This window comes from Aulonocara stuartgranti, assembly GCF_965226115.1.
Source record: "Aulonocara stuartgranti genome assembly, chromosome: 5".
Taxonomy (NCBI): domain Eukaryota; kingdom Metazoa; phylum Chordata; class Actinopteri; order Cichliformes; family Cichlidae; genus Aulonocara; species Aulonocara stuartgranti.
In genome coordinates, this window is record NC_138943.1 from 20,032,020 (window position 1) to 20,059,253 (window position 27,234).

The following is a 27,234-nucleotide window of genomic DNA, read 5'->3' on the forward strand; positions in this document are numbered from 1 at the left end:
AATAATCACAATTTTTGAATAACAATTTGGAGACAGAAAGGATGAGAACTGTGTGTGGATATACAGGAAGCAAGGGGACAGAGCACAGGAGAAGCTGTTTGAAGCCAGAGACTAAACTAGTTTTTACCTTGCCTGGCTGGTTCTGTCTTTTAACAATAATCTTTTTTTATTGGAAGAAGTATCATTTTATTCATTACATGTACAGTGGGGCAAAAAAGTATTTAGTCAGCCACCGATTGTGCAAGTTCCCCCACCTAAAATGATGACAGAGGTCAGTAATTTGCACCAGAGGTACACTTCAACTGTGAGAGACAGAATGTGAAAAAAAAATCCATGAATCCACATGGTAGGATTTGTAAAGAATTTATTCGTAAATCAGGGTGGAAAATAAGTATTTGGTCAATAACAAAAATACAACTCAATACTTTGTAACATAACCTTTGTTGGCAATAACAGAGGTCAAACGTTTACTATAGGTCTTTACCAGGTTTGCACACACAGTAGCTGGTATTTTGGCCCATTCCTCCATGCAGATCTTCTCGAGAGCAGTGATGCTTTGGGGCTGTCGCCGAGCAACACTGACTTTCAACTCCCGCCACAGATTTTCTATGGAGTTGAGGTCTGGAGACTGGCTAGGCCACTCCAGGACTTTCAAATGCTTCTTACGGAGCCACTCCTTTGTTGCCCGGGCGGTGTGTTTTGGATCATTGTCATGTTGGAAGACCCAGCCTCGTTTCATCTTCAAAGTTCTCACTGATGGAAGGAGGTTTTGGCTCAAAATCTCACGATACATGGCCCCATTCATTCTGTCCTTAACACGGATCAGTCGTCCTGTCCCCTTGGCAGAAAAACAGCCCCATAGCATGATGTTTCCACCCCCATGCTTCACAGTAGGTATGGCGTTCTTGGGATGCAACTCAGTATTCTTCTTCCTCCAAACACGACGAGTTGAGTTTATACCAAAAAGTTCTACTTTGGTTTCATCTGACCACATGACATTCTCCCAATCCTCTGCTGTATCATCCATGTGCTCTCTGGCAAACTTCAGACGGGCCTGGACATGCACTGGCTTCAGCAGCGGAACACGTCTGGCACTGCGGGATTTGATTCCCTGCCGTTTTAGTGTGTTACTGATGGTGACCTTTGTTACTTTGGTCCCAGCTCTCTGCAGGTCATTCACCAGGTCCCCCCGTGTGGTTCTGGGATCTTTGCTCACCGTTCTCATGATCATTTTGACCCCACGGGATGAGATCTTGCGTGGAGCCCCAGATCGAGGGAGATTATCAGTGGTCTTGTATGTCTTCCATTTTCTGATGATTGCTCCCACAGTTGATTTTTTCACACCAAGCTGCTTGCCTATTGTAGATTCACTCTTCCCAGTCTGGTGCAGGTCTACAATACTTTTCCTGGTGTCCTTCGAAAGCTCTTTGGTCTTGGCCATGGCGGAGTTTGGAGTGTGACTGTTTGAGGCTGTGGACAGGTGTCTTTTATACAGATGATGAGTTCAAACAGGTGCCATTCATACAGGTAACGAGTGGGGGACAGAAAAGCTTCTTACAGAAGACGTTACAGGTCTGTGAGAGCCAGAGATTTTCCTTGTTTGAGATGACCAAATACTTATTTTCCACCCTAATTTACAAATAAATTATTTACAAATCCTACCATGTGGATTCATGGATTTTTTTTTCACATTCTGTCTCTCACAGTTGAAGTGTACCTCTGGTGCAAATTACTGACCTCTGTCATCATTTTAAGTGGGGGAACTTGCACAATCGGTGGCTGACTAAATACTTTTTTGCCCCACTGTATGTGGAGTTTTAAATGGACACACATGCAGAAGTTTCAGTAAGCTGCAGCACCAGCAGAGGGAGGTGTTTTATTTCAAGCCAAAATGAAAATAATCACAAGAAAGTGTTTAAAAAAAAAAAGACTAACATGTTTACATGTAAATGCATATTAGCCACCTAGAGTCGCTTAATTGTTTGTGTTATTGAAGCACCCTCCAGTGTACTTCATACTGTACCTTCCCCATTCACTAGAAACTTCTTTACTATACATACATTATCTTCCCTCCAATATCTGCATGCAGATGCTGCATGCGTATCTGGTGGACTGGGTGCATTTCTCATGGTCACTATAGAACTTATTTCCTTCTTACACCAAGGCAGTTTTTGTATTCATGAAGCTGTGCCCTGACCAATGGCTGAAACACGTACTCGTAAACCACCTGGGCAAAACATAGCTTTTCACAACACACGGCTAAGAACATGGACTTTTAGGAGAACTCAAGTTGTTTAATTCATTTAATGGTGATATTTGTAATGGGTCTGCTCCTGAATTTTAGTTTAATTGGTCTATACTAGACATATGCAAGGTCTTGTATGCCAACTAACAACTTGGGCTATTAACCTAGCACATACATTATTATACATGGTCACACATAGTGAAGAAATTCTCTCACATACTCATATATTCTTGTTACAACACATCTAGGGGTGGCCAGAACATAACACACAGGAAATCCATCCTCGTCAGACCCCAAGCAGCACGCCACACAACTGATAGCATTTGATAATGATTTATTTACAATAGAATGATTCCTGAGGTTATTTAACACAAAAAGAAGAACTGCCCATATGGAAAAGATATATATAAATCTTATAAAGTCTGTATCTGTCTTGTGTGAAACTTGTATGAAAAGCATATAAGAGTGAAAACAGATATAAGATCTCTTGAAAAATTATATAATGAAACTTGTATGTTTTGGATACTTACTAAAACAATGTATGAAAGTAATGAGAAAGTGGCCACTTTCATGAGTAATCACATATAAGTTTTTACTATTTCTTTTCCATATGGGTGATTACAACTCAGGGTGGACCTAATGCCAAAAAAAAAAGGGAGACTACTTCAGGATTGAACAAACTTACCTACTGAACAGAATTAAACCAAAAGACAAAAACTTACCTCCCTAAGTAAGAAAAACTGGAGAAAACTATAAAGAAACAAAAAGGCAATCTACCCCTACATACTCTAGTATAAAGCAACAGCAACGAGCAAGTAACAAAAGGGTCCACTAGTTAGGGTGCGCCGAGGATAAATCCACTGGTCTACATCCACCAATGACAGAAAGGCACCTGCACACTTAGATTTGCACTCAAGATTACGATGGCAGTCATAACATTCTTCATTCTTAATGTTGTATAGGAATGAATGCTGCCAATCTTTGCTATGCAAAATTGTTCAACATCACTGGCTATTGAGGTTCAACTGTGATTTTAATTATCATTAACTGGTTTCAAATCAATAGTGTATTTTATGAGACTCATTAAACTAATAACTTAGTCAAAAGATTAGAGTTCTCACTGATTTTAGTGATTTTAGTTCTTAGAATGCCCAAATTAATGGTTAATCAGTTAAGATCAGCTTAATTCCTTTATTGGTTTTCCTTCTTTTAAATCTAGAGCCCATTCTTAGCAACACTACTTTTTCTGGACCTGACAGACTATAGTGGTGATACAAAACCTCCCAGGTCTGCCTTAAATTAATCCCCTACTAGGCTTTTCTGGCTTAACTCAACGATGTAGCTGTACCATGAAGTGTGTTGATTCCTGTACACAAGAGTTGATATAAACAAGTGATACTAAACTGTATAAATATATAAATGAAAGGAAATTAGGAACAATACAAGGCTGGAGGGTGGGTGGGAAAGTCCACATAATGAGTTTTCTAATTTTTGATTTTGCTGATTTATTTGTTTTTTATTTATATATATTTTTTGCCTCACTTACTGTCTTACTCCTATCCTACCTGTTCTTTTTTGTCGTAATTACCAATATTGTGATTATTTTTTGTGTTTGGTTTTCTGATGCTTGAAATCATCCTTGAATGGCATGGATACAAAAATATACACTTTTGTTTCTGCAGTGACAATAACTTATTATATTGTAATGAGTTGTAGATATTTACTTTGTGCCATGAGTATTCTGTAACAGCTTTTGTTATTAAAATAAAAACAAAAATAAATCTTGGGGAAAAAAGGTTAGAAAAACACAAATGCTGCTTGAATAACACACATTGCACTGTTAATACAAAGCTATGGGCTGACACCAAAATAAAAAAATGTATGTTAATCTTTTGAAAATTGTTGTCTTTAATACAATTTGAAAGCTGAAGTAGAAAAGTTATCCGGGTGAGATTCCTACATAAAAAAAGAAAAACATCTCCTGCCTTATCTATATGGCTTGAGTGGGTAATGGCCATATAGTCTTATCTTTTGTTTTGTTTTTTTTCCAGTTCAGTATTTTTTCATATGCTTCAGTGTGGCTGTAGAGTGCTGTACGCCAGTTCTGTTTTCATTGTAGGTGTTTCATCTGGCTCCTCAGGGATGGTGGAGTACAAGTGGTATACAGAAGACTAGAAATAAAATAGAGCAAAAAGGTTTTTGCATCTGTATCTTCTCTGTTGTAAATAGTAATCTCTGTAGTCAGTTCAATACTGAGGATGCACTTGTTTCACTTACATTCTCAGTTCGAGACTCTTTTCTGTTTAGATGATCAGACCCTGCAACAGAACCAGAAGACAGATCCAGAGTTACATTTCTTTCACTTTGTATGTCTATACATGAAAATGTAATGTGTATGAAATAGGAAAGGTCTGAGGAGTGTTCTATGAAGCAAGGTTATTGACTGAGCAAGGTCATTTGAATCTAAACTCGGAGATTTTAGTGTCACAAAAGTGGATCTCTTTTTACCACCTACATTGCTATGGTAACCTTTGCTAAACACATTACCTGGTCCAGACCAGTCTTTCTTTGAAATTTTGATTTAAAATTGGCTGGAAGTGACATGTTTTCACTAATTTCACCAACATAACTGTGGTTATGTTATGCTAACATAGCTGTGTCGCTAGATATCATGTAGCACATCATTATATACCAGCTAGCCCAACTTCAGTTACCCTACAAAAGTCACTGATTGTAAGTGTCACAGAAATGGCTTGTGTATAAAGAAGTTTAATAGATGGTTCCAGCAGTTAAAATGTTCTTGCTTGTACGTTTCTGTGGTCAATATTGTAAGGGTGTGTTTATCTTGTCACAAAGAACAAGTTTTGTTACACCGCTATTATCGCGAGGTTTGGGCGTGATAGTATAGGCTGTGAGCCCACGTTTAATAATCACGCTAAGGAGTTCAGCGAGCTATCTGCAAAGGCTGGGTTAGTCTACCAGCTGTACAAGGTATTTGTCATTTGCCATAACTGTATTGTAATATTGTGAAAATTTGTAATGTATGGTGTTCTAATTATTTTATGTTTTAATTTAGAATTTACAAGTAGGGATGGGTATTGATAAGATTTTCACGATTCCGATTCCATTTTCGATTCTGTTTAACGATTCGATTCTTTATCGATTCTCTTATCGATTCTTTTTAAAAAAGGAGAACACTAAGGTCGATTAGCTTAGAACTTTGTTTTATATTTTCTCTTTGAACAAGATAGAAATTTAGGAGTAACATGGCCTTACAAACCCAGCAGTGAGATCTTAAGAGATCCAGCCTATGGCTCTTCAATGTGGTGTCACAGGGACCCCGGGGGAAAAAAAATTGTAAATGTAAAATAATAAAATAAATATTCTTCTGTAGCAATAACAAAGTATAACATAAATTATTCTGTAGCAATTACACAAGAATATCCAGTAATGTCCCTGCCTACAATTAAACACATTCACTTACCGAAAATCGGGGGCATCTGCTGTGGCAAATGGGTGCAAGCCTTTGACCACAAACTTAGTCACTGCTCGGTAACATTAGTCTATCCTGGCTTGAAAGGAGACGCTACCGGTAGACTGCAGCGAGAACTGCCAGCGAGCGCCAGCCAGACTCTGTCTCTCTCATCATGGTCACCTAAACGCACAGTAATGGCAGATAAGGCAGATCGCGCTAACATAATATGCACTGTTAGTTGATTATTTACCTGCCGCATTAACGGGAGAGGACGTGCAAACGTTACCACTGCTGCTGGGTTGAGATTCACGAGTCCGGAGCGGAATTAAAAACACGACATTCATTTAAGGTCATCGCGTGTTTTGTGAGCAAATGCTTTTGCATATTCGTAGTGTTTCCTCCCTTAAATGAAGTATCTACTTTGCAAGTATTGCAAGTTGCCCTGTTGTCATCCGTTCTTGTAAAGTATAACCAAACTTTCTAGCGTCTGAGCCGCCATGTTTCCTGCCAGGTAAATGACGCTCCGCAACGTGGTGACGTCATTCGGGGCGACTGGAATCGATAAGGGAATCGTTTGCAAAAATGGCAAACGATTCCAAGGAATTGAAACAGTGGGAACCAGTTCTCAACAAGAACCGGTTTTCGATACCCATCCCTATGCACAAGACTGTAAAGCTATTCTTCCAGGACCTCCGAAGTGGCAGGCGGCCACGAGGTAATTTTTGTTGTTAAAGCACAAGTGTTACTTTAGATAGACTAAAGCGCTTAAAGCCTTTGTGTTTTATGTTTGTAGTTTTCACGGCGTTCAATAAATGCAGCGAAGCGCCCGTCTTGAAGAAGCCGTGCCTGTGTTGTCATTTCGGAGTTACACTGATGTTTAGTTTTCTGTCTTCATTTATGTTGAAAGTGATAGCAGAGCTGTACCTTTTTAATTTTTTCAGAAATCTCTCTGTCAGAACATGGCATATCACATTTAGGCTAACTTCCTGCTAACTTCTAACTCTGTTAAATTTAATAAATTCTGTTTTCATGGATGCCTGGACATTAAACTTAATTGTTACTTCTGGTAAAGCAGAAACTCTGATCATTTTATCACAGATGAAAGAATTCAGACAGTTTTTAACTCTCAGTGTTTGTTTGACTTTGGGACCTGAAATGAACAGAGTTTTGGATCCAGATTACTCCGTGAGGCTCTGGACTACGGTAGCCGTAATGCTCCGACAATCCATCAAATGGTGCGGCTTTGTAGCTTACCAAAGTAGTACTAAAACATTTTTTGACAGATTTTTGAGCGCATACAATCGGTCCGTGGTCAGTAAGTACAACCAGAATTCATACATGAGGCGCACAGGATTATAAGGCGCACTGTTGATTTTTTTAGAAAATTAAAGGATTTTAAGTGCGCCTTATAGTGCAGAAAATACGGTAAATAGAACAAGATACAAAGCATTAAAACATATTAAAAACAAAACAGCCTTAATAAACGTAGAGTAGGTTGGACCTGGAAGCAGGGTTCATAAGTCATCAATCAAAGACCGTATATCCCATCTGCTTTAAATGTTTTAATGCAGTACAGTTGTTATTATTATTACTTGTCACATCCTGTTTATGACAGTTAAAATAAATAACATTCATGTAAGAAGTAAAATTGTCTTGTGTAAACTATATATGGTGTTAAATAGGCCTATACTACTGTACTTTAATGTTAGTCATGAGGGTGGTACTTTAAGAGCCATATATTTTATGAGGTAGAAAACTTTGGGAACAACTGGTGTATTTAGAAGCAAATGTCCCCTTGTGGGACAATTAAAGGATTATTCTATTCTATTTAAGCCCTCTGTTTCCCTCAGCAGGAGGGAAACAGAGGAAATACAGCAGCTCACCTTTAGGTGGGTCATCACCAGGGACTAAATTGGTCATATTGAAGGCTTCAGTATCATCTGGAGACATCTTATTTGATAAAAAGAGAGGAAATTGAGAAAAGAAGAAGTAAGAATGACTAGCAATTAAAAACGTGAATTATTATTAGATACAGGGAAATTTATTAAAAAAACAAACAAAAACCTAACAAAATGTAAAAGAAAAAGAAGAAGTACCCATCCTCCTCTGTCAGTTTTTCTTGTGCTTGAAAAATCACCTACAACAAAAGGCAAAACTCATAAAAAACTACCACAAGAGAAAAAGCCCCAACAACAACATTGGCTACAACACATAGTTGATGTGACAGTGATGTTACATCAGGGCAAAAAGATAAGCATTAATTGTCATGTGATTGTTGGTTAATAAATATGAAAGTAAAGTGATATCTCTGCTTTCGTCAAACATCTGTCATTAGCTTTTCATGAAGCCACAAAATGGCAGTGTTTTTATCTAATACCTGTTTGGATGGATGCAAATAGGTATGAGAAAAAACACTGCATTTCGTGACAGCAGCTGCCTGTTGACTCTGGAAGCAGAATTTTACTTGAAACTGGACCCACTGAAATCTATATGGGCATAGACATGGGTGTGTTAACTGAAGCTTGTTAAGCTGAGAGGCCTGCAGTTTGCAACTGGTTGTTTTGTGTGCAGGACAAGCTAACGCTGACTCTGAACAAAGCTCTTGTGCGTTTTAATTCAGCTCTGATTTTTTTTTTTTTAAATATACATAAATTTGTAATTTAGGCGTATTTTCTAACCTTATTAAACACTGGGTTTTTTTGTAATTACTGAACAAACTCGACAAACATAATTTTAAAGAATCAATGTATCACTTTAGATTAGACTTGTAGTCAAGACCGCCTAATCCGAGACCAAGACAAGACCAAGACCAGAGGGTATTGAGACCAAGACAAGACCAAGTCGAGACGAGCCCAAGACTGAGACAAAAAAAAGTCTTTAAACTGCATAGCTGAGCCACTGTATGAGAGCTGAGCAGCGAAAGGAAATTAAGTGAGGGTAGAAATGACTGAAAGATTATTAGGCTCTGTTTTGAGTTTTGTTAAAAAAAAAGAATGACTTCATATAGGAAAAAAATAAATATCACATATGCAGGACACCTTAAACTAGTTTTTTTTTAATTAAGCAGCAAGGCAGAACAAAGTCGGGGCTGTATCAAGACACAGGGACTAAACCCCAATTCAACCAGACCCAGAACTGATCCAGAATTAAAACAGGACAACAACAGTTCAAAATCAGGACTACTTAGGATTTAACCAAGACAGAACCAGAATCAGAACTAGATGATAGCAGCACTAAAAATCATCATAGACCTGCACTACACTTGTTTTTTTTTAATTCTACCAAAGCATTGTTGTTCGGCTTTTTATTTATCCATTTGTTGATTCAATCGAAGAGCAAGTAACGCAACCAAGTGATCAGTTTGATATCAATCTTTTGTGATACACCGTCATATTTACATTATTTGTACAGTACGAATGACTTGCTTTGGTACCTGGTCAAACTTAAGCTCTCCTCTGTCTGCAGCAAACTCGCATGGGTGCTGTGCTCAGTCGCCTACTGCCTGAGCTCGGATCATACCAAAATTAGGGGGAATTTACGACGGTGCGCTCTGTGCTTCGTGTGTTGTTTTTGTTTTATACAGTTGTCAGTCAGGCATCTAACTAACAAATTACACTCCAAAAGACCCCATGCCTCTGAAAAAATGACCCGGGCTTAAGCCCAGTAAGCCACCCCCCGCTCCGCTGATGGTTGACTCCAAATCTCCCGAACACTATGTCGATTTGAGAACGCAAGACCGAAACAGCGAGACCAAGACCACGTAAAAGTGGTCTCGAGACTGGTCTCGAGACATCCAACTCTACTTTAGATTAAACATAGAAAGGATTTACAATGAGCTCAGTGTTAAACATTTGCAGCACTAATCCTCATCCATATAAAATTGTTGGGGAACATTTTCTGCAGAATAAACACTTTTGGAAATTGTGGGAAAGCATATAAACATGCATATAGAAAGGTTTGATGCTTTACATGAAATAAGGAATTGTTACTGTCCTTACCACTTCTTTTTTTCACACACACTAGAGCCATTCCCAGTGAGATGACGCCCACGACTACACCAAAACCAGTTGCAATTACAGGTAGAAGTTTAAAAGGTACTAGAAAAAACACAGTCCACAGGCAAGACTCAGTCTCACGTCCCATTTTTGTTAAGCAAAGTATCCTGAATGTCATATAGGAAATAAATACTGAAATTCAAAAGCAGAAGAAGTAGTCCTTTTAGTGCTGAGCTTTGTAGAAGTTAAGTCTACTGAAATGAACAAATATCACCAAATGTCAAAACACTCCACAGCAATTGACCTACGCATTTTTATTAACTTGTAATACTCTTACCAATAGTTGTGTCCCTCGTGACTGTGTCACTTGTGAAGTTTATAGAAGTAGGAGGAGCAGAGGTCAAAGTGTTTTTTTCAGCTGCAATAACAGAAGATGGTGTTGTGATTGTTTCATTATTTGAGTTTCTTGTGGATTCACCTCAGAAGGCATTTTCCTTCCACTACTGCAATACTGACACACAACTGCAAAGTGTCAATGTTTTACACTTAAAATTTAACTTATAAATTCAAAAGAATATTGTTTTGCTGTCATCTGATATCAGTGCATAATACTGAATGCAGTATACAAATGCAAATACATCTATCATTACTGAGTATTCTGCTCCCTGGATGGACTTAAATCAATTCAACAAATGCACATTTTTTTAAGAATGAAATTATGTATGTCCTCCTAATACCTGTTACATTTAAAGGTAATTAAAGACTTAGAAACATCTGATTATGTGTCTTCTTTGGTTTGAAAAAACTGAAGGCTTATGCACATCCTATACTGAGGTATAATATAGACCAGCACAGTATGATTACTTACTTTGTATACTGATGAAATATATGTTGCTGTGAGGAGACTGGTATTGTTCTCCTTTATGTTGTGACATGTAAAAACATGTGACTTCCACCTCAGCAGGTGAACTCTGCTGTATCAAAGAGAGCAGCTCAGTTCCTCTTAAAATCTGCAGACAGGAGATGGGTGTAGAGTTTCTTCTTCTTGTAAAGTACAAAAAACACTGAGTTGCAGAAAAAGATGATGGAGCCTGACAATTCAGTGCGACCGAGTCTGTTTCTATGATCATCCGTGGATTCACTGTCAGTTCAGGTCGAGTAGCTAAAAACAAACATTTGTTAAATTACAAATGTTTCATATATTTGAAAATAAAATCTAACAATAGAAAATGTTCTGAGGGTTGTTTTTTTTTAAATTATCATGTCTGTTGCACATGATAATTTTTTCTCACACACCCACAAGTTGAGAACACCTTTGTTGTTTTGTACTAATATTGTAGTTTAACATTCACATATTAATACATTACTGCAGTATTTACAGTATTTACAGTATTTACGTGATGATTGCTGTCATGTTACTCACTGGAAATTTGGTCCTAAATGCATTTAGACTTAAATCAATTCAACCAATTGACAATTTATTTAAGAATGAATTTATACATCCCTCCTAAGATTAGTTAATTCTAAATTAAATAAAGCTTTATTAACATCATTTTAGCTTCCTTCTTTGGAAAAACTGAAGAACTTATGTCCATCATATACTGAGGTATAATATAGACAGTTTAATCACTTACTTTGTATGTTGATTAAAGATGTGTTGCTGTGAGGAGACTGGTATTGTCCTCCTTTATGCTCTGTCATGTAAAAACATGTCACTTCAACCTCACCAGACGAGCTCTGCTCTGCCATAGAGAGGAGCTCAGTTCCATTAAGTCTCTGCTGACAGGAGATGGACGTAGATTTTTTTCCTCTCACAAAGTACAAAAAACACTGAGTCACAGAAACAGATGATGGAGTCTGACAGTTCACTGTGACTGAGTCTGTTTCTATGAGCGTCCGTGGATTCACTGTCAGTTCAGGCCGAGGAGCTAAAAAAAATAAACATTTCTCAAGTAAAATAAACAAATCTTTAATTTACTTGACAATAAAATCTGATAATAGAAACTGCTCCAGGAGTTTTACTATTTTAAATATTTATGTCGGCTTCACATGCAGATTTTGCTCACGCCTCGTACAACCCCCAAGCTGAGAGCAGATTTCTTTTTTTCTCTGTAGCCAAACATCCTCATATTATTGCACTACAGCAGTGTTTACTCACGTTGTATGGTGATTGCTGACATGTTACTCATTGGAGATTTATATGCTAAAAGGTAATAACAGGTCACTTCAATTGTAACAGGTGAACTTTCATGTGTCCATGACAGAAATTCAGATCCTGTCAGAGTCCACAGACAAGGAGCTGTTTTATCAATTTTATATCCTGAAATGATGAAATAACACTCAGAGATAGGAAGAGGATTCTGACAGTTCAGCGTAACTGAGTCTGTCTCTGTGATCATCAGCGGGCTCACTGTCAGTTTAGGTGGACGAAGATCTGAAAAATTAAAGTTTATGTCAGCACTCAAAATGCTTTATACAACATGCCACATTCACCCAAGTACTTTCTTCTATGCTTTTAAAGGCTTTCTAACTAACATTTACAAACATTCATACTCCGAATGATGCATTGGAGAGAAACTTGGTGTTCATGTCGTGCCCAGAGATATTTGGCATGCAGACTGGAGGAGCCAGGGATCAAACCAACCTTCCAATCAGCAGATGACCCACTCTACCTTCTGAGCTACAGCCACCCCATCGTAGTCTAAGGAAGGAAAGTGTCTGAACTGCTTTAAGTTTCTTTAAGTCTTTCATCTTCTTTGAGTTTCTTGAAAACTTAAAGATGAAGGACTTAATAGACTTAAAGAAATGTAAGAAGCCCAGATGCTTTCCTTCCAAGCTCCTTAGACTGTATGTTAGATTAATCAAATAGATTTAGCCCCATATTGTATGTAATGGTAAAGTAAGCACTGAGATAATAATAGATTCAAAAAGTCTTAAACATAGTTGACTGAAACATATTGAAACATAATATAAACAGTGCATGTAGTTACACAAATAATATTCATGATTAGCAAAGCTGAGTAACTGTAGAGAAGCTCCAGAGACAAAAAAGAAAGTAAACATGAACCTGAGACTGACCTTGTGCCTTAATTTCATTAAAAGAATCTGAAGGAGGAAGGAAGAAAATAAAAAATTAATTTAACAATAAAAAGATGAAAAATTTAAACTAGTGTTAGACATCTGAGGCAAACAAGAGAAACATGCTAACATGAACACCTAATAGAATGAACCTGATAAGAAGTGTAACTTACACATGAGAACGACTAGCAGCAGGAGATCAGCCATGATTAAAAGAACAATGTGAATGTGCAGAACAGACTACAACAGTCTGAATGACTGCTCTGACTCTCATTTAGATTAAATGTCATTAGGAGAAGTTGCTTTCAGAAAAACCACAGTGTTCACAGTGTCACACAAGCTGGCCACAGTAAAACCCATGTCACACAGACCTGCTATGATACACTTTTCAAAACCTTCACCAATATAACTAGAGTGTATACAGCCAGCTACAGCGTTGGTACAGAATAGTTAAAGTGTTTGTTGGTAATTTGTGCTGCTTTTTTTTTTCTTTCTTAGAGGTGCTTATTCACTAGAATGACAGGACGAAAAATTATTAATGAACTTTTAAGATGCTGGTACATGGTCATTGAAACCTTCCACCTCGTGTCCTGACTGTAGTTTATTTACTATAGAAACATCAGAATAAACCTTTAAAAATACTATAAATAAGCATTTTGCTGTTTTACCATTATGATGTACTCTTTTAGGCATATTATGAATACGTTTTTTCAATCAGTGTGATATAATCATTACATTTTTGTATTGTGACACTCATGTTAGACTCAGGCATGAAGTCTTCAGTCAGAACTGCAGCTCTCACAGCTCTGTGAACCTCAGCAAAGCTCTGGTGCGCTGATCTAAACATTTACAATGAAAGTAATATGCTGACAGTAATCAGATAGCAATGTCACTTCTGGCTGTCATTTTTGTTTGGGTATTCATTTAGTGATCACATATTGCACTGAAAATGTTGCATGTTAACGGCACTACAATAATAAAGTCTGTCATGCCTCACTTCATTCCTTAAAGTCATATTATGTCCATATTTTAAAATACTTGTCTCAGTTCTCATTTTAAAAAATTTCACTTCATGTCCTCAGAGAAGTTTCCCTTCATGACTTTACAGAGTCATATGAGCCCCAACAGGATGAGGATGTGGTGCATTAGTGGGTCAAACACAGAACACTAACCGAGACTAGAGTTTATATCCTGTGAGAAACTGAAGCTTTGCAACTTATAATTCTTTGACGTAGCTGATATTTATTTATCTATTTGTTTTTGTTCACCGTTCATTAACAAGGGATCTGTGAGATTAGCATCCGGATTGGAATATACATGTGTCAGACAGAATTAATATAAAGACTCCAGCAGAAGCAACATTATCATGACCCTTGAATGTTTTTATTTAGCAATCCAAAGCAAAGGCTTCAACACATAACGCGACCAACATGACAAACCGTTGACAGTCAGGATGACTTATAAAGTAAGAAAGCTTTGACTGTGAGCAGAGCAGCTCCTCCTAACTGCTGTAAAAATGTCGTCATTTTGATGTTCAACCAATCAGAAAAAAGTTTGTCTTAAAGGAAAATAAAAAAAGGCTGTGGCTGAACTGAGGGGTTTAACCAAGGTCTGTTATAAATAACCTCCAATAATGAAAAAAACTGATCTGAAAATGGGTATAAAAGGTCTCCTTTAAAGCTAAATGAACAAAATTGAAAGCTGACTCACATGTATATTTTATCCAGTTTGTACCATTTTTTAAACAAAAAATGAAGAAAACAAAACAGGAAACCCCCCCAAAATATACACAAAATATTAAAACATTTTGCGGATGAAGTTTTTAATTAAATTCTAGGGAGAAAATGTTTTGCCCTTGTTTTTACCTTTGTTAAACACTACTTTCCTTTTTTAATTAATTATTTATAATTTGTATTTAATGAGTTCACTACTACAGATATTGATAAGCAGCAAAATGGAAACAGGAAGAAAATAATTGATTCTGCAGAGGAAATAAATTAATGTTTGCACAAAGCAAGTTATACTGAACATGACTGCATTGTAACACTAATGTCAATGCAGAAGCTGCTGTTGAGTTGAAAATATATATTCAGGACATACATATGAAATAAAAATACAGTTTATAAGCTTAAAAGGTAGACTTCCCAGTATTTTATAAATCCTCAGTGTTTGCATACAGAAAATCCAGGATTTTACTGTCCCATGTTTTACAGTTTACATACAACTTAGAAGTTGGCAGAGTGCAGTCCAGATTAACATGGTTAAAAATGCCTTTGAAGATGATGAAAGTCTTAAGGTGTTTATACTATAGGTCAACTACAGTCAAATGTGTGATGTCACATGCCACGACCCCATGAGCTGATAATGGTATGGCAGAGGAGAATTCTTATGATAAATAATATGGAAGCATACCTACAGCTAAAGGCTCAGTCTCTGGAGAGCAGAGACAGCCCTTCATGCACAGCAAAATCTCCAGTGTTAAATTAACACTGGAGAGTGTCTATATGGGTCCACACCTCTGAGTGTTAAATACAACACTGTTGAGTGTTAAATTAACACTTTTGACAGTGTTATATGTTTAAAAGTAACCTAGTCAGTTTTGAAGATTAACAATGGCTAACACTGAGCAGTGCTGGTTTTCTAACACTGGAAAATAACTCAAAATGTTAGAAATATTCCAGTGTGTCTGGTGTCTGGTGTTTTTGTGTTTGTTGGGGGTTTTTTTAAATTGTTTTATTTTGCGAGTTGGTTATTAGATGCTGCTCCAGCCAGCCAGAGAATCCCCCGCCACCCCCCCCCCCCCCCTCTCCTCCCTGTGCCGCAAGCAGCAGGCGCACCTGGCAAACGGAGGGCGCCCTTACTCCCAGCAAATGGGCAATAGAAAATCGATCGGTGCCTGTGACATTCCCAATATGCGCTGGCTGATGTCGGGGAGGCATGAGTAGGAGCATTTTTTTTTTTTTTTTTTTTTTTTGCCGATGCCCGTGAATCCGCCCCCCACTACGATGCCGCCCCGGGCAACCGCCCGTGTCGCCCGTATCAAAAACGGTAAGGTTTACATGTAAAGTCAATGGAGAAGCGCGATGACGCGCAATTGACTCGCGAATAAAACCAAGCGCATCAGTTTTTGTGTTGCATTTTGTGCATTTGCGCATATCGTGTCTACCGCTCAAGTTGGAAAAATCTGAACTCTAGCGTCAATTTGCGCCGCGACAACCAATCAGGAGCCTGGTGATGTGACGCACTGACCTAGTTCAAAGGGGCAGGTCCAGCCAAAGCCCTTCCTACTTCATTCAATATGGAGAAACGGCTAATCAACGCTGTAGCAAACCACCCAGAGCTGTACTACACCAGCTGCTTTCTGTACCGAGACAGGAATATAAAGGACCGAGCTTGGAGGAAGATATGTGAAGAGATCAGGCAACCTGGTAAGTTCATTCATTTCTCTTTTGAAATTTTTGACTGACCTGGGGAAGCCGCACAAAAGCCAGCAAGCCCGCCTACTGTCCTGCTATTTTCCCACTGATGTACAAATACCTTTGTAGTTCATGCATGTTGTCATATAGAAATATATGTTATTGTTTATTAATAAACAGCACACAGTGGTCCCGCTGTTCATCTGTCACTGCCTCGCTTTTTCGCAGTTTTTTATTGCACAGTACAACCGTCAACAATGCGCATTGCATTCTGCAGCCTGATTGACAAATCTCCTCCGTGCTGTGTCTCCTGCGCTTGCCAAATTTATCATGTTTGGTTTTGATAACCATCACTTCCAATAGAAAAAACAGCACAAAAACACCCATAACTATGACCCTCATTCGGAAAAAGACACCTGCACCGCCAGGGAAAAAGGCGCACAAAAGTGGCAGGCAGATGAAGACAAAACATGGCATAATAATACTTTTATGTTTTGCAATCTACAAAGGTTTGCACTTTGAGAATCAACTTGTGAGTCCTGTAAGTAATGTTCATGTGTGTGTGAAAAAACAGTGTATAAAGTGGGTGGCGAGGGGCTAGTTATGCTGCATGAGGGACCACTGTATATAATTTCTCTATGACTATTGTTTTCAACCTGTTAACATTTAATATTGTCTTGATAGAACCAACTGATTCTGCAGCAGAGCATCCCCTGTTGCTTCTCCTGGCTCCCCAGTCCCTGAGCTCCTGCTGCTGCACCCACAGATATGCAATTGTAGCATCAGATGTACAGCAAGCACTGATAGCTTTGTACTCGGTGGGTTTCCCTTGTGATCACCTTTACTACTAAATATCTACAACCAATCTGATTATATCCTGTTTTTTCTTTTTCTTTTTTCAATGTTGAAATTAAAATCTAGTAGCAGCCTTCTCATTTCTTTGTGTTTTGTGCTGTTTTACAGGCCCACAGAGGAGGACGGCTCCGAGGCAGATGAGAGACGGGTCCCAGGACGGTCCATCGGCGGTGGAGCTGGCCATCCTGGAGTCCCTGAAGAGGCCACACCAGTCTCCAATGGAGCATTTCCTCCTCAGCCTTGTTCCTGCTCTGGAGAGCAGCTGGGTCCTTTTTATTCATGTCTCTCTGTAAATACTTATATTTTATATATTTATGTTTAATGTTTTTCTGTGTGAGAATTTTAATATTATTTCAAATAAATGTTTATAATGACTAATGTCTCAGTTCTACTACACAGCAAATGTTGGCACACGACTTGACACATGTAGAATTTATTTCATATTATACTAATGACATAATATACTAATACAGTGGGATGCAAAAGTTTGGGCAACCTTGTTAATAGACATTATTTTCCTGTATAAATCGTTGGTTGTTACAATTAAAAATGTCAGTTAAATATATCATATAGGAGACACACACAGTGATATTTGAGAAGTGAAAAGAAGTTTACTGGATTTACAAAAAGTGTGCAATAATTGTTTAAACAAAATGAAGCAGGTGCATAAATTTGGGCACCACAAAAAAAGAAATGAAATAAATATTTTGTGTATATCAATGTTAATATTTTTGAAAAATTCTATCTTGATAAGACAGCTTATCAAGATAGAATATGCTAGATAGAACCATATAACTAAAGATGAACCAAACTAAATCTAACTCTCAGTTTTAAGAAAGGCTGGTGACCCCTGTTATAGTCTGACAGCTGCTGGTTTTATATACAAATATTAAACTATACCAGAATTAAACCAGGTCTAAATAATAAAAAAAAGGAGTGAGTATCACTACAAAGATTAGCAAGTGGTGAAACTCACCAAACTGCTCACGCGTCTGGAGGACCTGATGAACCCAGGTACGGCGAGGACGTCCTTAACGCCACTGCTCTGCTCTCCACAGTAAATAGAGAAGGGAGACTCTCTCTTCAAGTGCTAGCTCGACAGCTGCCATCTAGCAAAGATACCGTCTGGCACAACTTCCTCCCACATTTCTGGTTCACGCGCGTCAAAATATGCAATTTTGAGGCGCGATTGATTTGTGTTGGACACGCATCGAGGTGCGAATGTGCACGCGTCAAATTAGGGGCGTTTGGGGCGTTTTCGCTCGTATCTATCGCGTTCGGTGTGAACACACTGTTAGTCTACTGTTGCCTGTTTTTATATTCATGCTTAAAGTCAGTTGTAGTAAGTAAGTGTAAGTTGAGCAAGTGGACCCAGATAAAAGTCAGAACAGTATGAGAACAGATCTAACTAATCAGATCACACCAGTGCAAAACGTGTACCAGAACTGAATATACAATGATACAGAAGTACTCAAATAATATGGTTTTACCTCACAGACTAGACTCACAGCTAGATGCTGCTCCGGGTCAATCAAAATTATTTCTCTTCCTCCTGAGATGTGGTCTGTTAGATATTTTAGTATTATGGGAGCATGTACTGGGTACTTCTTTTATGATGATATTAGACTGAAGATTCTGTGACTTAACAAGGCTCTTTATGTTAACCGTTATTTTCTCTTGCCTTGTCAACTCAAGATTTATGGTGTGAAAGTAGATGCTAAGGTTGGAAGGAAAACACCAACAAATCACTCTTTTTACTTATCACTCCCTTGCAGAGGATGTGTACGTAAAGACCATCTGGTTTGTGTCAGAACTCAGGATGTAGGAGACCTCTGTATAAGATTCATAGGCCTTGAGAGTGCATCTGTAGAACAAAGGATTCCAACTATCGAAGGACACCACCCCACCCAGTGGGCAGGGTCTGAAACTGAAACTTGTTGTCTGCCTATAAAAACTGCTGCACATAAGAATAAACTTTGAGTTAGTTTGGGATGACAATCTAGAACAGTCTCTGCGTCTTTTTGTTCTTCCAAACTGCTCCCGGTACTCCGGCCGGTGCCGTAATTAACCGTTGATCATACTTGAGAATATTTTAATTGTTATAGGTTAAAGGATGAACTCTGATGATGAAAGCCCACGCCTCAGAGAAACCCGGAATGGAGTTTCTTACAATTTGGTGTCAGAAGTGGGATCCGCTGACAAAGGTAAATACGTGTCTTTTTTATTTTATAAGACTGTATTATACCTTTCTCAGTGACCGATATATATTAAGAAATGGGATATGCTGACGAGCTTTCCTTAGTGGCCCAAATTATAAATGGGATACACTGACGAATCTTCCTTAGTCCCCGTATAAAGTGTAAATTAAAAAAGACACAGGAAGTTGCCTGTTGTTTTGAAACGCATGCTAAAAAAGTGAGAAGTTGCTCACTCAGAGAGCTAGCAAATAATTAAATTAGAGCGGTGATTCTGCAGGTCACCAGCTATTTAAAAAAAAAAGAAAAAAAAAGAGATGTGTGTTGATTAAGCAGTGATGATAATAATGAAAGTCTCTCAGTCTGTCGTTTACAGGTAGGGAACGGACCTGGATCAATTCTCCACGGGCAGCAGTCGGAAGAAAATTATAGGTTGAAATCATTAGAAAAAATAGAAAACACCCAGCCAGAATTTTTTGGCTGAATTGTTTTGCAGCTTCCCGTCCTCATCCCAAACAAGCAAGCTCCAAGGAAACGAATCTCTCCCTGAAGACACCGAGTGCAGTTTCAGAAGCACGAGCATGAACATCAACAGTGGATAGGAGTCCAAGAGACAATCTGAGCAGAGAGGTCAAGCAGCGCTGTGGGCAAACGGCATCAGAAAGAGAAGAACCACCATCTAGATTGGATGGATGGAGATGCGTTTCCAGCCAGCTGCAACCTCACTGTGTGTGAAGGACTTTTGAGAAGACTGTCTGAGTTTGACATTTGCCATGTTTGGAGTGAGATGGCAATGAAAGAGACAGTGGGACAAAGAGAGACACGGGACAAAGCTGAAAAAAACTGACTGCCATTGGACTGAAAAGTGGGAGAGAAAAGGAGCAGAAGAGGACTGAGGCTGCTGTTTTAGTGTGGGGAGTCAAATTAGGTTAAGGAATCCGGGGAGACAAGCGACTGCCTGGAAGTGGAGGATTGACACAGTGTCCAGACCACCACAAAAGGGGGAGGAAGACAAGCACTGAGGTATGCAAGTGTGTATGCAAGTGTACTGCTAGAAAAATGGAAAGTGACACGACACATACAGATAATATGCACCAGAGATAAAAAAAAATCATTAACACATTAAAAGAGGGCATTTGTAGAAGGGGTTAACAACACACAGTGTGGTTGCCGATGGTAACCTGCAAGCATTTGGGGTTTAGCTGTGCCTGACTATGACAGAGTTTTTCATTTAGATGTTTCTGAAACAAAATTTGGAGTGAACGGAGTTTTGTTTCAGGAAAAAAGGGGGGAAGGTACATGAAAGGATACATAAAAACAGAAAATGTATTAACCCTACTAATACAAACACAAAATAACTCATGAAGATTAGACAATATTAGTGTGATGCAAAGACCAGTGGACTCATAGCACATTAGTTAAGAAATGATCAAATAATAGTAGAGAAATGTGTAGGAAAGGCAGCTTTAAGAACATGCTCTGCTGGATATGCAGCTCCACAGACATGCATTAAACCTGCCTAATAACACAAACACACATGCAATGAAAATTAGCTTGTTATCTTTCATCAGTGTTAAAATAGTGTCAATTTAGCAGACACTTGTTATTAAATACTGAATTTATCCAATGCAAAAAATTGACTCTCTAGGTTGCAGGACAACAGTTTAACTTTTGTGGGAAAAAAAAGATTCTGGTTTGACCAACCAGTGATCAGACAATAAATTTAGTTGTTAATATAGTAAATTGGGAGAAGCTTCCTGCTTGATTGATGCAGCACAAGTAATTTACTATATGAGGGAAATTGTCTTTTGTGATACTATTTTGAACATGCATTTCTGTCGTCCTGTCAACTTAGTGGGTTAATAGCTGATATGTAAATTAGTTGATCGTTCTTAGATTAATGAAAGATGACTGAATTCTAGCACGAGTGAATGAGATGTGTTGGAGTTTGTTGTGTTGAGTGGAGACTCTAAAACACTGAGTTTCCTGTTTTGATGTGCGAGTGAATCCTGTATTTAGATACACAACTCTGAATACGTCAGAACAAACGTCTTTTGTGAAGTGCATGACAGCATGTCACATGTTTTATGATGAAGGGAAAAAGGAAAATTGAATAAAATAGATCTGTGACCTAAATGAGTGAAGAGCACAGACCTGGTGACTAAACTCATAGCTAATAAGACATTAGGGTTATGTTGTGTGTTGTGCAGCTGATGGTTGGTTTGGAGTGAATCTAGCTGATGATTCTTCTCCTGTTGTGAAGTTGATGAGGAGTTTGTGTCATGACTTAATAAGGGTTATTTTCCATTTTTATCTTTTGAACAGGCACTGATTTTGTTTGTCTATTTCTTTTCTTTAAGCAGATCTGCACGTCGGGAATTAAAAGCGCTACACGTCGTCGAGAAAATTGTGTCAAGTGAAGTTTCTCCACATTAAAACGGGCTCTGGAGAAAGCCACTTATTGGGACAAGTTCCTGTCCAAAAAGGATTCAGCGATGTAATCCAAACTAAAGTTCTTCTTTTTCTTTTTGAAATGACGTCATTTTGCTGAGAGTGGAAACTAAATGCGACGATAGGTTCCACTATCAGCAAAGAAAGAATGAATGAATGAATGAATGGAAATAAAATAAAAACAAACTGACTGACTGGTAAAAGCTGACAAAAGCTGACAAGACTTTACTGATGTAACACGACTGTGCGAGGTTAACCCCCACCTGACAAAGGTGCAGATGAATCTATGTGTGTTTCCTTTTACAGGAGCAGAAAGATGACAGCAACATCCGAGGTTGCATGACGATTTAATCTGTTAAGTGCCACTTTCTGTGTCTGTGCATTTACCAGGGGTGCTATTCCCTACCTTGTGTTGCTTACAGAGGTAACGGTGACAAAGTATGCATACGCCTGCGCAGCGCTAACATTTGTATTTTCTTTTCTACAGCATTACAGTTTTTCATGTGTTTGATCATGTGATTTATAAGAGGATTAGTTAATGTTTTTCCTACTACAGGATTTCTGGGTTTATATGTGAATGACATTCTTTCCACAGCTAGGGATGGCTAACTTTATGGTCTTTTTATGGCACCTCTGGAACCTGTTGACCTGTGTCTGACCTGCGTCTGACCACAGTCAATGTGTATTGCTAATGTTTGTTTTTCTGAGACTGCATGTAGAAGATTCAGCAGAAGCGGACAAGTGACATGAGAAAAATATATAAGGGATGTTTCTGGAATAGTTTAAAATGGAGCTCATTTGCTGGCCACTTTTGAACTCCTAGTAATATATAAGTGGAGTGACCTTGCTTAAGAGAAGTCACCGATTACATTAATGTTAACTGAGCACATGGGATGATCCATGTCTGAGGCAAATTAGGGTAATAGTTGTAGTTTACTGATTTGAGAAAACCTGCACATGACACTTGTCTTGCTGATGTTGAATGCTTATTACTCTTATGATATAATTGGTTACAAGTGTGAAGTTTGATTTTACTTCCAGATTTTGCTTTCCAGGCCATGATGGTGTGTATGTAGGCTCCTGGTGGAGCCAGTTTTAAGCAAATTTAATATGCAAAACACACTAACATCTTTCATTGCAGGATTATAGGTCCAGGGTGGTGCTGCTCCAGGGGAGGAGATGCCCTGATGTTGCCTGGGATATGATCTAGTTAACCTTTTTCTTTAAGACAGGAATCTGATTTGAGTTGACTCATGGGAGTGTCCATGTGTCAAAAAGAGAGGGATCCAGGATTAATATGAAACAACGAATTAACATTAAATTTTGGAATTAACATTAAAATTTGTTTTATATGATTTTTGCAGCGATCTGTGTGATTAACAATTCATTCAACAGGTATTAAACCTATGCAAGTGGTGCATCCATGTTCAGACGAGGCTTTGATGGCCTATAAGTGAAAGGTCATTGAACTAAAGAATGTGGTTAGATGATTGTTGACATGCTCTGCTCCATCCGCAGCTGTTCCCGACATCATGGTCAGCCTCCAGAGGGGAACTCTTCTAGCATAAAGGTCAAAAAGGGAGGAATGTTAGGTTTTGTACTGTTTATTGTTATTTATGCTTAGAAATATCTATATATGCTTAGAGTTTATAATTAGTTGTAGATTGGTAGAGGTTTGATCATACTTGATAGTCTGCAAACTTTGTGTATTAGAGAGCACTCTGGAGCATGGGGGAGGTCGTACCTTGTTTTATTGTTTTACGACAGGATTAACGTAGCTATGTCTGTTTTAGTTTAAGTGCCTTCTTTACATATAGATGAACTGTTGGATTTTCCAGACCAGCAGGTTAAGGGAAGTCGTTTATGGGGTCACACTCTGACCCCACACACCCACACACACACACACACACACACACACACACACACACACACACACACACACACACACACACACACAAAGATCCAGAGGGGAACAGCGTTACTGAAAGCGATTGTCCGACTATGTTTACAATTTGGTAGAAACACTGAATAATAACTATCAGAAAGTTTGTCTCTCTCAGCCTCTCCCTTCTACAGATCTAACCCATCCGTGGAAACCAGGAGACGCGGTGTTGGTGAAGTCGCTAAAACCAAGGACACTCGGGGAGGCCGCGTTTTCCAGCCCCCAGACTGTGCTTGCAGTGACGAGAACCAGCATCCTTACAGACGGACAACCGCAGTGGATACACGCCAGCAGGGTTAAGAGCAGCCCCACTGGACCATCACAGGCGTCGGATCAAGCAGACGACGACTCAGGCGAGCCAGCGCCCGGGGCCAATATACATACACACACGCAATCACTGATTAACACACAACGCCTGAAAGAGCCAAGACTCAGAGAGCTCTTTGATCCTCCACATGAACAACAACAAGGTACTCGAACATCCAGCAGGAACAGAAAGACGAGAGTACCACATGATGTCTAATCTGATAAAGCTAGACTCATTCCATCCTGATAATGGAGAAAATGAAATGCCCATTGTCATCATACGATGCTTATTCGATGCCTCTCGAACCTGGGACCAGGCCAGGAGACGACTGAAGAACTGTGTTTTTTCTTATATATTTAGGTTATTTATCATATCTATCGCATTAACTTTAGGATTTTTCTTTGCTATTTTGTATTGTAGACTGCAACCATGTTCACATTTTTGCAGGTCGTATTTTGCTGACAATACCTCATGCTCCATTTGGCAAGACACCCACCTAGTACGCTCATGTATTATTTTGTTTTTGATGATTATTGCCTGTTGTGTGATGCCATGTATATGCTCAATGATGACCCGTATAGCTACTATTACAGCTACCTCAATGTATTTGCAATTGGCACAAATTGACCCAGATGATGTGCCAGATGTCGCCAATGATGATCCTGATATATATATTGAGCATTAGGTTGTGAATTACTCCGTTATCAAAGAAGGGAATTAAGTTTTTTTTATTTCTCTTTTTCCTTTTTCTTTTTTCTTTCTTTTCTTTCTTAGAATTTTGATATCAAGCTTGCTCGGAGGACAAGTTACATTTATGATTTTCCTTTAGATTATGTTATTACATTTTGCCTTTATATTGTGTTATTATTGTGTGATAATAAAAGAAGGGAACTGTTAGATATTTTAGTATTATGGGAGCATGTACTGGGTACTTCTTTTATGATGATATTAGACTGAAGATTCTGTGACTTAACAAGGCTCTTTATGTTAACCGTTATTTTCTCTTGCCTTGTCAACTCAAGATTTATGGTGTGAAAGTAGATGCTAAGGTTGGAAGGAAAACACCAACAAATCACTCTTTTTACTTATCACTCCCTTGCAGAGGATGTGTACGTAAAGACCATCTGGTTTGTGTCAGAACTCAGGATGTAGGAGACCTCTGTATAAGATTCATAGGCCTTGAGAGTGCATCTGTAGAACAAAGGATTCCAACTGTTGAAGGACACCACCCCACCCAGTGGGCAGGGTCTGAAACTGAAACTTGTTGTCTGCCTATAAGAACTGCTGCACAAAAGAATAAACTTTGAGTTAGTTTGGGATGACAATCTAGAACAGTCTCTGCGTCTTTTTGTTCTTCCAAACTGCTCCCGGTACTCCGGCCGGTGCCATAATTAACTGTTGATCATACTTGAGAATATTTTAATTGTTATAGGTTAAAGGATGAACTCTGATGATGAAAGCCCACGCCTCAGAGAAACCCAGAATGGAGTTTCTTACATGGTCCTAACTCTGCCAACATGCGCTCAAACTGCCCACTGACAACCTGAAATATGTATGAACGCAGTCGTGATACAGCTTCAACTTCTGGATCAAACCATGACATTATCCATGTTGCTGCATTCTCATGAGAACTGGCAGAAGTCAAAATCGTTGTTTTTTCCTTTCCTTGTTTAGAAACATCAAATATGCTAATCATTGCTTGATCATTGCTTCATTTTTTTCATTGCATTCATGCATTTTTTGAGGAAGAAATTTGTGCGAAAACACAATGCTTTCGGTGTGTATATGTACAAGTTTGTAACCAAAAAATATTCAGTTTGATGTTGTTTTTTGCAACATCAATAATAATAAAGCACACTAAAAAACCAAGGGTATACCAAGGTGCTTGACAAAAAAATGAAATAAAATAAAATAATGCCCGGATAGCAACAGGAAGATTGTTCCATAAGACTGGGGCAGCTACAGCAAACGCACGGTCGCCCCGAGACTTCAGCCGAGAACGAGGTTGCTCCAGAAGAAGTTGGGTAGCAGATCTAAGTGTTCTGACAGGTGTGTGTAACCTAAGAAGCTCATTGAGGTAGCTCAGCGCCAAGTTATAATAATTTTGTACGTGAAAAGTAGTATTTTAAATTGAATACAGTATTTAACTGGCAGCCAGTGCAAGCCAGCAAGAACAGGAGTGATGGAGGAAAGTTTCCTGCTACCTGTTAAAAGGCGTGCCGCCGCATTCTGGGCAGTCTGCAATCTAAGGAGAAGGGAGGAGGAAAGGCCAATGTAAAGAGTTCATAATTTTTATGGACAAGATTTCTAGGCGCAGCCAAGTGGCGGAGGGCTTTCGCTTTGGTGGCCTCAGAATCTCATCTCTGATTTTTGCGGATGATGTGGTTCTGTTGGCTTCATCGGGTGAGGGCCTCCAGCTCGCACTGGAACGGTTCGCAGCCGAGTGTGAAGCAGCGGGAATGAGGATCAGCACCTCCAAATCTGAGGCCATGGTTCTCAGCCGGAAAAGGGTGGAGTGCCCACTCCGGGTCGGGGATAAGTTCCTGCCCCAAGTGGAGGAGTTCAAGTATCTCGGGGTCTTGTTCGCGAGTGATGGGAGAAGGGAGCCGGAGATCGACAGACGGATTGGGGCTACAGCTGCAGTAATGCGGACGCTGCACCGGTCTGTCGTGGTGAAGAGGGAGCTGAGTGTAAAAGCGAAGCTCTCAATTTACCGGTCGATCTACGTCCCTACCCTCACCTATGGCCACGAGCTGTGGGTAGTGACCGAAAGAACGAGATCGCGGATACAAGCGGCAGAAATGAGCTTCCTCCGAAGGGTGGCTGGCCTCTCCCTTAGAGATAGGGTGAGAAGTTCGGCCATCCGGGAGGGGCTCAGAGTAGAGCAGCTGCTGCTCCACATCGAAAGGAGCCAGCTGAGGTGGTTCGGGCATCTGACAAGGATGCCCCCTGGGCGCCTCCTGGGTGAGGTGTTCCAGGCATGTCCCACCGGGAGGAGGCCCCGGGGCAGACCCAGGACACGCTGGAGAGATTATATCTCTCGGCTGGCCTGGGAACACCTTGGTATTCCCCCGGATAAGGAGGAGGTGGCTGGGGAGAGGGAGGTCTGGGCCTCTTTGCTTAGGCTGCTGCCCCCGCGACCCGGCCTCGGATAAAGCGGATGAAGATGGATGGATGGAAGAGAGTTGCAGTAGTCCAACCTGGAAGTCACGAATGCGTGAATAAGTTTTTCCAGGTCATTATGCGGAATATAGTGCTTAGCCTTAGAAATGAAG

General features: G+C 39.3%; 1 protein-coding gene across 1 annotated transcript; it reads right to left on the minus strand.

Moving 5' to 3' along the window:
- Positions 1-2,289: 2,289 nt before the first annotated feature.
- Positions 2,290-9,917, minus strand: LOC309707108 (uncharacterized protein). Its single transcript, XM_082534226.1, has 5 exons — positions 9,719-9,917; positions 7,817-7,857; positions 7,604-7,670; positions 4,523-4,563; positions 2,290-4,416 (listed from the first exon to the last, which is right to left on the minus strand). Exons 1-5 carry the CDS (start codon positions 9,891-9,893, stop codon positions 4,318-4,320), a joined length of 423 nt encoding a protein of 140 aa, XP_082390352.1. The 5' UTR covers positions 9,894-9,917; the 3' UTR covers positions 2,290-4,317.
- Positions 9,918-27,234: the final 17,317 nt, after the last annotated feature.